This window comes from Alosa pseudoharengus, unplaced genomic scaffold (assembly GCF_046254945.1).
Source record: "Alosa pseudoharengus isolate Yale_2024_CS ecotype anadromous, Long Island Sound unplaced genomic scaffold, YU_APseudo_1.1 YU_APseudo_1.1_scf_17, whole genome shotgun sequence".
In the NCBI taxonomy this organism is placed as follows: Eukaryota; Metazoa; Chordata; class Actinopteri; order Clupeiformes; family Clupeidae; genus Alosa; species Alosa pseudoharengus.
Genome location: NW_027468640.1, coordinates 15,770,936 through 15,786,513, shown reverse-complemented (window position 1 = coordinate 15,786,513; position 15,578 = coordinate 15,770,936). Strand labels below are relative to the sequence as shown.

The 15,578-nt window shown below is 44.0% G+C and overlaps 1 protein-coding gene across 1 annotated transcript in view; it reads left to right on the top strand.

The window, feature by feature from the left end:
* Positions 1–201: 201 nt before the first annotated feature.
* Positions 202–15,578, top strand: part of LOC143127009 (macrophage mannose receptor 1-like) — a gene marked incomplete at its 3' end in the record, with an annotated part of 28,998 nt that continues 13,621 nt past the window's right edge. Inside the window, exons 1-2 of the mRNA XM_076288311.1 lie at positions 202–284; positions 3,570–3,623. Coding sequence (XP_076144426.1) covers positions 3,590–3,623 — 34 coding nt within the window. The remainder of the gene's footprint in view (positions 285–3,569; positions 3,624–15,578) is intronic.

The window sequence follows — 15,578 nt, the reverse complement described above, 5'->3', positions numbered from 1 at the left end:
CTTCAGGAATAGAGACAATAATCACTGATACCACCATCATGGGCTCATTTGGGTGAATTCCGTTCCGCCTCTATGAACGAACGAACACAGATGTTCCAGGAAAAAACATTTGATTATGAATAATTTGCATGTTGTTTTGGGATCTGGCAGACAGCACAAACTTGATACCCCCACACAATGAGCCTCTGTCAGTCTGAGAAGAGCAGCACAAAGGGTGCATGGCACATAGAAACTCAAGACCAAGACAACCAACAACCGACCCACCAAACACATCCCCTCATCAGGTGAGGTCCAAACTTTATCCCTCAGTGGGTGTTGTAATGCTCTCTCATGTCTCTTGTTTATCATTTGTCCATGTTTGCAAAGCTGTGAAGCGCCTATTAAAGTAGCTCAGCTGCATTGGCAGTCTGATGGACTGATTATACAATTCTTGTTTTTTAATCCCTCCTTCCTAGAAAATAGCAATGTACTGTTGTTTAGTGCTAATGTGGAATTGAAGTACATTTTTATTTACTAATGTAGAAGTAACAGTCTCTTTTCTGACCAAAAAAGAATAAATTGAATTCACCTATTCACCTAAATTGAATTCTGATTATAATGTGTTCACTGTTCCTATATGAAGAACATGGGTTAAATTAACAGTAGTTAAATCAATATTCATCTTTCATTTAAATATCTTTGGTCCATAAAACACACTCAACATGACTAAGTAATGTGAATTAACTTTTTACAGACTTAAATTTACAGGTAAATTTCACTTCTTTTCCTGTTTTCTCAATGTGCTTTTCTCATTGACTAATTTATCTCTCTCTCTCTCTCTCTCTCTCTCTCTTACACACACACACACACACACACACACACAGACTTTGGACTGGGGTAGGGGGATTTTAATTTCCAAATTAAATGCCATGTACAGTAAGATGAAATGTAAAGTTAATTGGGGGCCAAGCAGCGAAGCTAATAGGAAACATTTTTTTCCTATTATTATAACTCAGCTGCATTGGCAGTCTGATGGACTGATTATACAATTCTTGTTTTTTAATCCCTCCTTCCTAGAAAATAGCAATGTACTGTTGTTTAGTACTAATGTGGAATTGAAGTACATTTTTATTTACTAATGTAGAAGTAACAGTCTCTTTTCTGACCACTTAAAAAAAGAATAAATTGAATTCACCTATTCACCTAAATTGAATTCTGATTATAATGTGTCCACTGTTCCTATATGAAGAACATGGGTTAAATTAACAGTAGTTAAATCAATATCCATCTTTCATTTAAATATCTTTGGTCCATAAAACACACTCAACATGACTAAGTAATGTGAATTAACTTTTTACAGACTTAAATTTACAGGTAAATTTCACTTCTTTTCCTGTTTTCTCAATGTGCTTTTCTCATTGACTAATTTCTCTCTCTCTCTCTCTCTCTCTCTCTTACACACACACACACACACACACACACACACACACACACACACACACACACAAACACACAGACTTTGGACTGGGGTAGGGGGATTTTAATTTCCAAATTAAATGCCATGTACAGTAAGATGAAATGTAAAGTTAATTGGGGGCCAAGCAGCGAAGCTAATAGGAAAAAATGTTTTCCTATTATTATAACTCAGCTGCATTGGCAGTCTGATGGACTGATTATACAATTCTTGTTTTTTAATCCCTCCTTCCTAGAAAATAGCAATGTACTGTTGTTTAGTACTAATGTGGAATTGAAGTACATTTTTATTTACTAATGTAGAAGTAACAGTCTCTTTTCTGACCACTTAAAAAAAGAATAAATTGAATTCACCTATTCACCTGTTTTCTCAATGTGCTTTTCTCATTGACTAATTTCTCTCTCTCTCTTACACACACACACACACACACACACACACACACACACACACACACACACACACACACACAAAGGAAAGTTTTCCTATTATTATTATTCCGCCATGGAAGTCTATGGCAGGCCATAGAACCATCTCGTAAAAAGTTGTGAAATTTGGCACACAGATTGGGGACAGCTGCATGATTAATGTCACCAAGTTTCATGTCAGCACCTCGAGCGCTCTAGCGCCACCAACAGGCCAAATTTGGACATGCATTCACGCACATAACTTTTGACCTGTTGACCCGATTGTCAAAAATAAGATATCATTGGAATCCTTGGACCAAGCTGAGTTAAAAGCATGATATGACGCCAATTTCTGCCATGATGGATTTTCCGCCATATTGGATATTAGCGAAAATGGTCACAATTTTTTTACGATCGTCACCAAACTGGCAAACAGGAAGTGAGCTCATATCTCAGCAACCCTTGCATGCATCATATCATAACCAAACATGACACATGGACTCATGACTGCATTAGGAGGACACTCAAGAAATTTGGTGACCTTTGACTTCTAGTGGGCGCTGCAATGAACAAAAATACATTTTGGCTTGTAACTGTTGGGCGTGTTTGGAATTAAAACGTACTAGTAGTGACTTTTAATACTGTTCAGACTGAGCCTTAGATATATCTTGATTTTTGAAGCCATTTTGACAAGCACTTGCCCAACACAGCCAATCGAAATCCGCTGTGATGCCGCCAAACAGAAAGCAACCTTATATCTCAGGCAATCTTTGGTTGCTATGTCCGCACACTTGCTCCCATCAGAATTTTTTAATGACTTTCATCAGTGTTACGTTTTGAGCTAACGCTCTTCATTAGACTTACACTCTTCATCACCCCTTTTTCCTTTTGGTAGCCTAGCACTTTTTGTCCAGCACCTGCCTTGGATGTGCGCACCAACAAACAACTTTTCATGATCTTTGGTTTCTAGACATGCAACTTAACTCCGACAGCTTATGGCCATGTGTCTGATGTAACAGCATTGAGTTGCCATGGCAACTTCAGCCTATCTGATTGGCCCCCTCATTGTTGCTTGCAGCTATATTTTGTAAGGTGTATTTGCTGAATAACTTGGTTGATTGACTGACTGTAGAAGACATAGCAGGACGATAGGTAGGCTATGCACTTTTTGTTGTTGAAAAATGTAAAGGTGAGACCGGTTGAGCTCACCTCAGCATATCGTGTCACCTTATCATTTGTCAAAGCTCCTAGGCTATAGTTGCTCAGGAGCACTCTATTGATGTTGTGAAGAGATCAAACTCCCAATAGACTTGCTTAAAACTTTTTTTGAATACCTATGTAGGTTTTTATAGGCTATAGTGTAATATGCCATAATCAATGAATATATGTTAAGTCTCAATTTATCAATTGCCCCCGGACCCCCTGGCTTTTTGGGGGGCCCCAGAATTATTTTCTGTCATAGGGCCCACATTTCTAGCAGCACCCCTGCACACGCACACACACACACACACACACACACACACACACACACACACACACACACACACACACAGCCATCCCTCCTCTCATTTCTTTTCATTCTTCTCACTCTTCCTATTTTCTCAATATGCTCACTGTAATGAGACTTGTACTATTAAAGGTCATGACTATAGAGATGTCTGGAAGTGCGTCCATGTTAAGAGTTATTCATACTGATACTATCTGCATTGTAGGAGCAGGTTGGCTGGAGGTCATGGAGTGGAGACTGGCCTTACTGCTGTTCTCAGGTCAGTGGAATGTTATTAAAGTTATTAAAACTTGAAATTAATTCAATTCAATTCACATTTACAGTTTTTCTCAATTCCTTTTTCCTGCTTACAATTTTTCATGATTGCTTAGATGCACTTAATGAAACTGGGATCCACTTGATCTTGATCTTCACCTTCTTAGCACAGCAGAAGTCATCTCTTGCACATTTTCATTAGCTTAACACATGTTTCATAACATTTAGCACAATTATCATAAAGACACCAAACTCCACTAGATTAACTGTGTGAAACAAATGGAAAACATTTATTCTCAGCTAATAGATATTGCTTGCAAAATTATGAACTTGTAATGTCAATTTGTGAATCTCCTTTGCACAATTCTTCAATCAGCAATCATTCATTATTCATAAGAGATACCGGGCTGTATTTTGCACACTGGCGCATGGCGTAAAACTCGTTTTCCACCCGCGCAAAGTTTAATTCGGTATTTTGCATGTTTATTTTTTAAACAATGCGCCCAGGGGTGTGTCAATTAACAACCTAGGGAGGGGCCTGGCGCATTGTCTAAAAATTGCTATTGTACACCTGGTCAGAAGTCTATGGCGAGTTGTTTATATGTTATTTTAAGAGCGCATTGTCAACAGTCATATTGGCAGGTGCACGCACCATCCTTCTATCATTCATGAATGCACACCAGCGCAAGTCCATGCAAAACATTACAAATTGCACGATTACAATGGGAAACATAATTAGAATAAAGATATTACCAAGTCGGTAACACTTTCTATGAAGGTTGTATTTATAACGCCCTATGAATGCATTCATAATGTTTTATAAGGTGTCTATAAAGCATTGTAATGCTCATTATTACCATCTATATGTATTCACAAGTCGTCATAACCAACTTCATGATGCATTATGACAGCTAATTATGAATGATTATAATTTTAATCTGAATAATGCATTATAAATATGTCAAGATCTGCTTACTCACTTGTCAGTTTTATGATGCATCATAACTACTTTGCTTTGCTAAATGCATATAGTGATGCATAAAGAGTTTTGACTTATACTGTAGTCCTATATATCTATAGCTATAAGTATATGTAATAAAGTTATAATAACTTATACATCTCCCTATAGCAATTATAAACAGCTATGCAATATCATAAGTGTTATTTGTCAGCTCTAAGTAAAGTGACAAGAATATGACCCTGGACAGTAAAGACAAAAGGAATGCATTTAGTTCACTTTATTTTCATTTAAACCAAAGGTCTATTTTGATTCGAACGATCTTTCATAATGACCCATAGATTTCAGTGGCATTGTGAGTTTTATTCCAATAATAACCACCACCACAAAATATAGGACCGTGTCGTGCCACTTTTTTGGCCTGTCTCATTGTGTTTGTGTAATGTGCTCAGAGCATTGATAATCAGTCTGATTATGTGTGTTAGTTTAAATGAAAATAAAGTGAACTTAAAATCATTCCTTTTGTCTTTACTGTCCAGGCTCTCATTTCATTGTACCTCATATTTGTTTATAATAACCTTATATCTACTTATAACAACACCTCATTTGCTCTACTTTACCTAAAGCTGACAAATAACACCTATGACATTAACATAGTAATTTATAATATTGTGCATATGGGGTAAAGATGCTAGACTCGTTACTTAGTTCATTGCACCCTTTAATTACTCAGTGAACTTATATCTGTCAATAATAGGGTCATATTCTTGTCACTTTACTTAGAGCTGACAAATAACACTTATGATACTGCATAGCTGTTTATAATTCTGTGCTGTATGGAGATGTATAAAATATTATAACTTTATTACATATACTTATAGCTATAGATATATAGGACTACAGTATAAGTCAAAACTCTTTATGCATCACTATACGCATTTAACAAAGCAAAGTAGTTATGATGCATCATAAAACTGACAAGTGAGTAGGCAGATCTTGACACATTTATAATGCATTATTCAGATTAAAATTATAATCATTCATAATTAGCTGTCATAATGCATCATGACGTTGGTTATGACGACTTGTGAATACATATAGATGGTAATAATGAGCATTACAATGCTTTATAGACACCTTATAAAACATTATGAATGCATTCATAGGGTGTTATAAATACAACCTTCATAGAAAGTATTACCCGAAATACTGTACATCTCATGATGAGTAGTTATTCACCATCATTTGCAAATTGGTAATGAAAAGTGATTAGGGGAGAGGCGATAGACACGTATGGAGCACAGCTGAAGACGCACGAGATATAAGCAACTCCTCTGCAGGATAAATGTTGTTTTGTTCATTCATTTGAGCAATATTTGGGTAAGTGTTGCTTTTTTCAGCCTGTGTTTTCGATGGTAACCCATTGTCAGTCAATAGTGAAAGTAACTGCATATAACTGTCTTGTCGTTGACTGACACCTTGGTGAAGTTAGTTTCACTTTGCCAATGAGTTCAAATAATAGACGACTGCAAATGCGTGAAGGCTATGCATTTAGACTGCATTTAGATGACAACTTCGTGAAGAACCATGCTAATCTAGTTAATGGTGAATTAAGTTTATGGCATTCACATTTAAAGCATTCAATAGCCTATGAAAACTTGATCAGTCAGTTAAATTGTTCTCATAAAAAGAACAGCAGGCCTACAAAATATTCCAAATAGGCTAGTTTTATTGCAGTGACAGAAAACTTATACTGCAACATATGAGTTTAAACCATAGGTTCTCAAAGTGCGGCCCGGGGGCCAATGGCGGCCCACATTAACATCTGTAAAACTGTACAACTGTACTGTGTGCTTTGAAAAGAATGAATCTCCGTTTAGAGGTGTTTCGCGGCCGTCAGGTTTTCCTGTGGTGCTTTGGTAGCTGGAATTGGCCCTGAATAAGGCCTATGCTGATAAGAAGCAAGGCACACTAAGACTGTTTGTTCTAAATAAGTTTGTACTTGAAATGGACTGCAACCAGAACAGTTATATCCCAAATTTGTCTGTTGAGGGTAGAGAACCCCAGTGTCACGGTACACAGAAGGAGGACTAGGAGAAGTGAACACGGTGATGGAGATTTATTGAAAGGTCAACAGAAAAGTACTTGTAGGTCCAGTATACAAAGCAAAGCAAACACACAGGAGATCAGACTAAGGCAACTAAAGAGAGAGGGCAAAGTCCAACAAAGTTCATAAGTCCAAAACTTAACTGAATCCAACGAATACTGAAGAGCAGGCAAGGGAGCGAGTCTTTGGCTGGGTCTTTCGTACAGCATTGACGAGGCCAGACAAAGTGTGTGTGTGGAGGGAGGCCTGATATAGTGCAGCTGATCAGCTGATTGATCAGCTGCAGGTGTAAGGCTTCAGTAGGTAGGGGAGAGAGAATGAGTAACAGGAGTGTGAGTCTGATGAGTGGGCGTGGCTGGGGAAGTGGCTGGTGCAGAGTGAGGTGCTGCTGAAGAACCTGGCAGAGCTGTGACAGTACCCCCCCCTCCAGGGGGCGCTTCTGAGGACGAGGGTGCCCGGCGACGTGGACGGCCTCGACGGCGAGGGGCTGGTTGACTGGGGTGGGTTTGATGGAACTCAGCGAGCATCGTGGGATCCAAGATGTCATCACGGCTGACCCAGGAGCGATCCTCCGGGCCGTAACCCTCCCAGTCGACTAGGTATTCCAGGCGGCCCCTGCGACGCCGAGAGTCGAGGATCTCGTTGATGGCATAGACCGAACCCTCGTCCAGCAGAAGCGGTACTGGGGGATCAGCAGCATCACCAGGTTCTGTGGAGGAAGGAGAATGGGGTGAGTGGTAGGGTTTCAGGAGAGACACATGAAATGTGGGGTGGATCTTGTAGCTGGGTGGAAGTTGGAGGCGGTAAGTGACTGGATTAATCTGGTGTGTTATGGTGAAGGGGCCAATGTATTTAGGACTTAACTTTCTGGAAGGAAGTCGCATCCGAATATTCCGGGTGGAGAGCCAGACCCTCTGGCCTGCTTCCTACTGTGGTGTGGCTGACCTCCGAGTGTCTGCGTGCTCCTTTTGCCGACGGATGGCTCGCTGCAGGTGGTGATGGGCCTCACTCCAGACCTGCTCGCTCTCCCGGAACCAGGAGTCAACGGCTGGGACCTCGGAAGAGTCTCCGGACCAAGGGAAAAGTGGAGGCTGGTGACCGAGTATGCATTGGAACGGCGTCAAACCTGTGGTTGGTTGCCGTAGGGAGTTTTGTGCATACTCGGCCCAGGGTAGGAAGCGACTCCAGGAGCTTTGGTGGCGGTGGCAGTAGGTGCGGAGGAAGCGGCCAATCTCCTGAATCTTTCGTTACGTTTGCCCGTTCGTTTGAGGATGATATCCTGAAGTTAGACTCACTGTTACTCCCATTAGCTGCAGGAAAGCTCTCCAGAAACGAGAGATGAACTGTGGCCCCCTATCCGATACCACATCTTCTGGGATTCCAAAGTTGCGGAACACATGTGTGAACAGGGCTTAGGCGGTGATTGCAGCTGTTGGAAGGCCTTTCAACGGTATTAGTTTGCATGCTTTGGAAAAGCGGTCGACAATCACCAGGATGCACGTGTGGCCCTCTGAAGGGGGAAGGTCTGTGACGTAGTCCACACCCAGGTGTGACCATGGTCTTCTGGGAACTGGCAAGGGGGTTAGCTTCCCTGCTGGGAGGTGTCATGGGGTCTTTGCCATGGCACAGTCTGCACACCCGGCTACGAACCCTCGGACATCCTTGGCCATACCCGGCCACCAGTAACGATCTTGCAGAAGAGAGAGGGTGGCATTGATCCCTGGGTGTCCTGTGCCTGGGGAGGAGTGTGCCATGGTTAGGAGTTGAGTTCGGAGACTGAGCAGAACATAAGTGCAGTTAGCAGGAGTGTTGGCTGGTGCAGGATCGTCAGCAGTGGCCTCATGGATCTGCTCATCTATGGTCCACTGGATGGGGCTCACGACCATATCAGTGGGGAGTATGGTTTCAGGCTGCTCCTCACCTTCCTCCGGGTGGTGCAGACGGGAGAGTGCATCAGCTCTGTCATTGTGAGATCCAGGGCGGTAGCTGATAGAAAAGTTGAAGCGGGTGAAGAACAAGGCCCATCTTGCCAAACGGGGATTGAGGCGCCTGGCTTCCCTGAGGTACTGGAGGTTTTTGTGGTCCGTAAGAACCAGGAAAGGATGTTTAGCTCCTTCAAGCCAATGGCGCCACTCCTCCAGGGCTAGTTTAATGGCTAACAATTCTCGGTTGCCGATGTCATAGTTGCATTCCGCTGCACTAAGCTTTCGGGAGAAGTAAGCACAGGGATGGAGGCGGGGAGGGTCTCCATGGCGTTGCGAAAGAATAGCTCCAACTCCAGAGGTGGAGGCATCAACCTCCACAATGAACTCCCGGTCTGGATCTGGATGACAGAGGACCGGCGCTTTGGTGAAGGATTCCTTCAGCAGGTGGAAAGCTTGGGAGGCTTCATCACGCCAGGAGAGGGCCTTAGGTTTCTTGCGGAGCAAAGAGGTTAATGGAGAAGCAAGTTCACTAAAGTTGCAAATGAATCTTCGATAAAAGTTGGCAAAGCCCAAGAAACGCTGGAGGTCTTTGACGGACTGTGGAGTGGGCCAAAACAAAACCGCTGTCACCTTTCCCTCATCCATGCTTACCCCCTGGGCGCTGATGTTGTAGCCTAGAAACTGGGTGGAAGTCTGGTGAAAGGTGCACTTCTCGGCTTTCAAAAAGAGTTGGAACTCACGCAGCCTAGCAAGGACCAGGCGTACATGCTGGATGTGTGTCTGGAGATCGGGGGAGTAAATGAGGATATCATCAATAAAGACTATGACAAATTGGTTGATGTAATCTCTGAAAACCTCATTCATGAACCCTGGAAGACGGAGGGAGCATTGGATAATCCATAGGGCATCACAAGGTATTCATAGTGGCCAGTAGGTGTGATCAAGGCGGTCTTCCACTCATCCCCTGGACGAATGCGCACAAGGTTATAGGCACTCCGTAGGTCAAGCTTGGAAAACACAGATGCACCTCGTAGTTGTTCTAAGGCAGCAGGGACAAGTGGCAATGGGTAGCGGAACTTCATGGTGATTTTGTTGAGGGCACGGTAATCAATGCAGGGCCTAAGACCCCCATCTTTTTTGGCCACGAAAAAGAAGGAAGAGGCAGCTGGGGATTTTGAGGGACGTATATATCCCAGCTCTAGGGCTTCCGTAATATATCCTTTCATAGCCTCTTGCTCAGGGAGAGAGAGTGGGTAGACCCTTCCATGGGGTAATGGCTGATCTGGCACTAGATCAATCGCACAGTCCCATGGTCTATGAGGTGGTAACTGGGCTGCACATTTTGGGCAAAAAACATCACGGTAGGTAGCATATTCGGGTGGAACAGTAACGGGTTGATTAAGCTCGGGGCTTTCTATCGATGTAGCATTAACCCTTAGAACCCGATTGACGCAAAGTGCGTCAAAAAACACACCCTTTCTTCTCTGTTACATTGCTCCGGAACGGTTCATCGCAGCGAGATGAAACCTTTATTGCACGACAGAGCAGAAGTGGGGCTTTCCAACGAGACTACACACGTGTCTGTACGATCAAGTATGAAAATTTAAAAAAATCATGAAATTAAATCAAATTGCATCATATTTACAGTCTATACTTCTCTGCATTCACCTGCACACACATTACTCTAGTTTGAATTACTCGCGAACCCGTGATCGCATCGATATGGCAAGCATATCAGATGAAAGAGGGGACACAGGGCTATCCATTGGTACCATGTTTATCGATCCTTCTGGCTTATAAAACCAGACGAAGTGACTGCAAAATAATAACGTCATGTACACAAACCAAGCTGCACACTCATTACTCTCGTTTGAATTACTCGCGGACCCGTGATCGCATAGATATGCCACGCATGTCAGATGAAAGAAGAGACTCAGAGCTATCATTTGATACCAAGTACATCCTTCTGGGTTATAAAACAGACGAAGTGACAGCAAAATAATAACTTCATATAGCTGGACTTACCCCACGTTTTTGTCTGTTCTTGTGGCAAAGCATGTTTATAATCCAATGCTATCATGTGTTTCTCTATGGCAAAGCATGTTCATATTCCGGTTTTGAGATCCTAGCAAATTCCTGCATGGCATCCAATTCAAGGCTCACATTGCATCCCAATTTGTTCAACAAATAAACACCTTTTTTGCCTTTACTTTGTTCATGGCAATGCAGTAAAGAGTTGAGAATTATTATGACTGCATACACACAGGCACGCAGGCTAACACGCAACCTCGGGTCAAGTCAGGTCAGATCAGTTCGTGTCACAGATATGGAGCGCAGAAAGGTCATTTTTCATCACTAAATAAAAAATGGCATTTATTTCCGTAAATCACACAGCAAATATTTCTGTAAATTGCTCAGCCCCAGAGTATCCCTCCAACATGGCAATTATATTGCCCGATTCAGGACAGTCTGCCCTACACACACATGAAATGCATGTAGAGCTGTGAGCTTGCTGTGGTGAGATACATGTCGAAATATAATAATTTTTATAATACACTTTTTATATTTTAATTCTTTAAAAATCAAAATAAAATCAATGCTAGTATTAATACATGAAATGATGGCAGATCTGAATAGCCTAAACTCTCCTGAAAAAAACAATATATAATATATGTGTGTGGCACTTACAATGACCAGAATAAATCCTTATGAATAAAGGTAGTGAAAATGCCCTAAAAACAGCTTAGGGTTCTAAGGGTTAAGGGGAACAACCAGTTGGGGGTTGCGTAGAAGTGGGAGTTCAGGGAAGCAAGTGACCTGACATTGATCACCCCAACTAAGAACTTCACTATTAGACCACTGGTTGTAGGTGAGTGTTGCACTAACCATGGACGCCCCAAGATCAAATCAGTAGTAGACTCATCAAGTACAAAAAACGAGATAGCCTCCCAGCATGGAGTCTCCCAACTTGCATTTCAAGAACAGGTGTTTGGTATTGAACCCGCTTGCGGGCTAGAGGCCTACCTACTATGGAGTGGATGTTGAAGGGGGTCGCACAGCGGGTCTTCGGGAGCTGGAGGCGCTGGCAGAGGGAGCCGGAGATGAAGTTCCCAGCTGAACCGGAATCGATCAGAGCGGAGGCCGTATGGGAGGACACAGAATCCATTAGAATTACAGGCATGAGAGGAAGTTTCAGATGAACATTCGGGTTACATACAGTACTCACCACCGGTCGGGGTGGTCTTGTAGAGCATTGAGCAATGATGTGGTCTGAGGCTCCACAGTAGAGGCATAAGCCCTGAGTGAGACGGCGGTGGCGTTCAGTTGGTGTAAGCCGCACAGTGTCCACCTGCATGGGCTCAAAAGATCTTGAGGAACTTGCTTCCCACTTGGGTGGTGCTTGTACTGGTGATGGGGCTGAGCGGAGTTCTTGTAGGCAAATGTCCCTCCGGTGAGCAACTCGGACTGCTAGCTGGATGAACCGTTCCAGTCCCATGGCATCATCGTAGGTAGAGAGTTGGAGACACAGGTTGGGCTCTAGTCCTTGTCGGAAAGCTGTGATGAGTGCGGCCTCATTCCATCCACTGGCTGCAGCGAGGGTGCGGAATTGGAGGGAGTATTCGGTGACTGGTCGTTTTCCTTGCCTCAAAGCATGCAACTTGGCCTGGGCCAATGAATCACCCTCTGGGAGCCCAAACACTTCCGCGAAATGCTCCACAAAGTCGTCCACGGATGTCGTCGCAGGGCCATCGAGGCTCCATACACTTTCTGCCCATTGCAAGGCACGCCCAGAGAGCAAAGAGATGATGTAGGCAATTCGAGATCGCTCTGTTGGAAACCGGTGTGCTTGCATTTCCAGGGCCAGGGAGCATTGCAGGAGGAAGCCCTTACATCCCTCGGGTGCACCAGAATAGGGCGTGGGGTTGACTACTGGGCTGGAGGGGACTGCTGGTGGAGGAGCAGGGTGGGCTTGTGCAGCTGTGAGGGCCTGGCGAAACTCATTCACGAGCTCCTGGAAGGGGTCTGCATTTTGAGGCTGCATTGCCTGGTCTGGCCTTCTGTCTCAGTACACAGAAGGAGGACTAGGAGAAGTGAACACGGTGATGGAGATTTATTGAAAGGTCAACAGAAAAGTACTTGTAGGTCCAGTATACAAAGCAAAGCAAACACACAGGAGATCAGACTAAGGCAACTAAAGAGAGAGGGCAAAGTCCAACAAAGTTCATAAGTCCAAAACTTAACTGAATCCAACGAATACTGAAGAGCAGGCAAGGGAGCGAGTCTTTGGCTGGGTCTTTCGTACAGCATTGACGAGGCCAGACAAAGTGTGTGTGTGGAGGGAGGCCTGATATAGTGCAGCTGATCAGCTGATTGATCAGCTGCAGGTGTAAGGCTTCAGTAGGTAGGGGAGAGAGAATGAGTAACAGGAGTCAAAGTCAAAGTCAAAGTCAAAGTCAGCTTTATTGTCAATTTCTTCACATGTTCCAGACATACAAAGAGATCGAAATTACGTTTCTCACTATCCCACGGTGGAGACAAGACATATTTTACCAATTTTAAGTCCACAGACAAACATAACATTCAAGTAAACAAAAAAGTAAGTAAATAAGTAAATAAGAGGGCACATATAATGAAAAAATAAGAGCAGCAAAATTTGGTTGAAATTGTGCATAGACAGTCAATAAAATAAAATACTAGTGCAAAGTCAGGCCAATAAGAGGCTGAGGTAGTTCTGTTTGACCTAAGTAAGAAATAAAGTGGCATAGTGGTGCAAGTTATGTAAGAGCAGCAGAAGTGTTGTGTTTTCAGGACAACAGCAACAAGTTGCAAAGTGTACAAGTGTGCAAGTGGAGTGGTGCAGGCGGCCATTGTGGGTCCAATGTCCAGGATGTTATGTAGCTGAGGGTGGAGGGGGGAGAGGAGGGAGAGAGTTCAGCATCCTAACAGCTTGGTGTATGAAGCTGTTGGTGAGTCTGGTAGTGCGGGAGCGCAGGCTTCTGTACCTCTTCCCAGAGGGCAGTAGATCAAACAGATTGTGAGCGGGGTGACTTGCATCACTCACAATTTTGGTCGCCTTGCGGGTGAGTTGGGTGGTGTAAATGTCCTTCAGGGAGGGGAGTGAAGCACCAATAATCCTTCCAGCTGTGTTCACTATGCGCTGCAGGGCTTTCCTGTTGTATTCAGTGCAGCTTCCGCCCCACACAGCGATACAGCTGGAGAGGATGCTCTCAATGGTGCCTCGGTAGAATGTGGTCATGATGGCTGGTGGAGCACTTGCTCGCCTGAGTTTCCGCAGGAAGTACAGGCGGCGCTGAGCTCTCTTCGCCAGTGATGCTGTGTTGGTGGTCCAGGAGAGGTCTTCACTGATGTGCACCCCCAGGAATTTGGTGCTGCTCGCTCTCTCCACCACAGCACCGTCGATGGTCAGTGGCAGGTGTTGGGTGTGACCTCTCCGGAAGTCAACAACAATCTCTTTGGTCTTGCTGACGTTCAGCAGGAGGTTGTTGTCCCTGCACCACGTGGTCAGATGGTCGACCTCCAACCTGTATTGAGTCTCGTCGCCCTTGGTGATGAGACCCACCAGAGTTGTGTCGTCAGCAAATTTCACTATGTGATTGTTGCTGTAGGTTGCAGTGCAGTCATGTGTCAGCAGGGTGAAAGTCAAAGTCAAAGTCAAAGTCAAAGTCAGCTTTATTGTCAATTTCTTCACATGTTCCAGACATACAAAGAGATCGAAATTACGTTTCTCACTATCCCACGGTGGAGACAAGACATATTTTAACAATTTTAAGTCCACAGACAAACATAACATTCAAGTAAACAAAAAAGTAAGTAAATAAGTAAATAAGAGGGCACATATAATGAAAAAATAAGAGCAGCAAAATTTGGTTGAAATTGTGCATAGACAGTCAATAAAATAAAATACTAGTGCAAAGTCAGGCCAATAAGAGGCTGAGGTAGTTCTGTTTGACCTAAGTAAGAAATAAAGTGGCATAGTGGTGCAAGTTATGTAAGAGCAGCAGAAGTGTTGTGTTTCCAGGACAACAACAACAAGTTGCAAAGTGTACAAGTGTGCAAGTGGAGTGGTGCAGGCGGCCATTTGTGGGTCCAATGTCCAGGATGTTATGTAGCTGAGGGTGGAGGGGGGAGAGGAGGGAGAGAGTTCAGCATCCTAACAGCTTGGTGTATGAAGCTGTTGGTGAGTCTGGTAGTGCGGGAGCGCAGGCTTCTGTACCTCTTCCCAGAGGGCAGTAGATCAAACAGATTGTGAGCGGGGTGACTTGCATCACTCACAATTTTGGTCGCCTTGCGGGTGAGGTGGGTGGTGTAAATGTCCTTCAGGGAGGGGAGTGAAGCACCAATAATCCTTCCAGCTGTGTTCACTATGCGCTGCAGGGCTTTCCTGTTGTATTCAGTGCAGCTTCCGCCCCACACAGCGATACAGCTGGAGAGGATGCTCTCAATGGTGCCTGAGCAGTGGACTGAGCACGCAGCCTTGGGGGGCCCCTGTGCTCAGTGTGATGCTGCTTGAGGTATTGTTGCCAACACGTACTACTTGAGGCCTTTGACAGAGGAAGTCCAGTAGCCAGTTGCAGAGGTAGGTACTGAGTCCCAGTTTGTCAAGTTTGCAGATGAGTTGTTGTGGTATTATGGTGTTGAATGCAGAACTGAAGTCTATAAACAGCAATCTCACATATGAGTCTCTTTTTTCCAGGTGGGTGAGGGCTGGGTGGAGGGCAGAGCAGATTGCATCCTCTGTAGACCGTTTGGCTCGGTATGCAAACTGGAAGGGGTCCAGGGTGGGGGGGAGAATGGATTTGATATGTGACATGACAAGCCGCTCAAAGCACTTCATGATGATGGGTGTCAGTGCCACAGGGCGGTAGTCATTGAAGCAGGATGGAGCAGTTTTCTTCGGCACAGGTATGATGGTGGAGTGTGAGTCTGATGAGTGGACGTGGCTGGGGA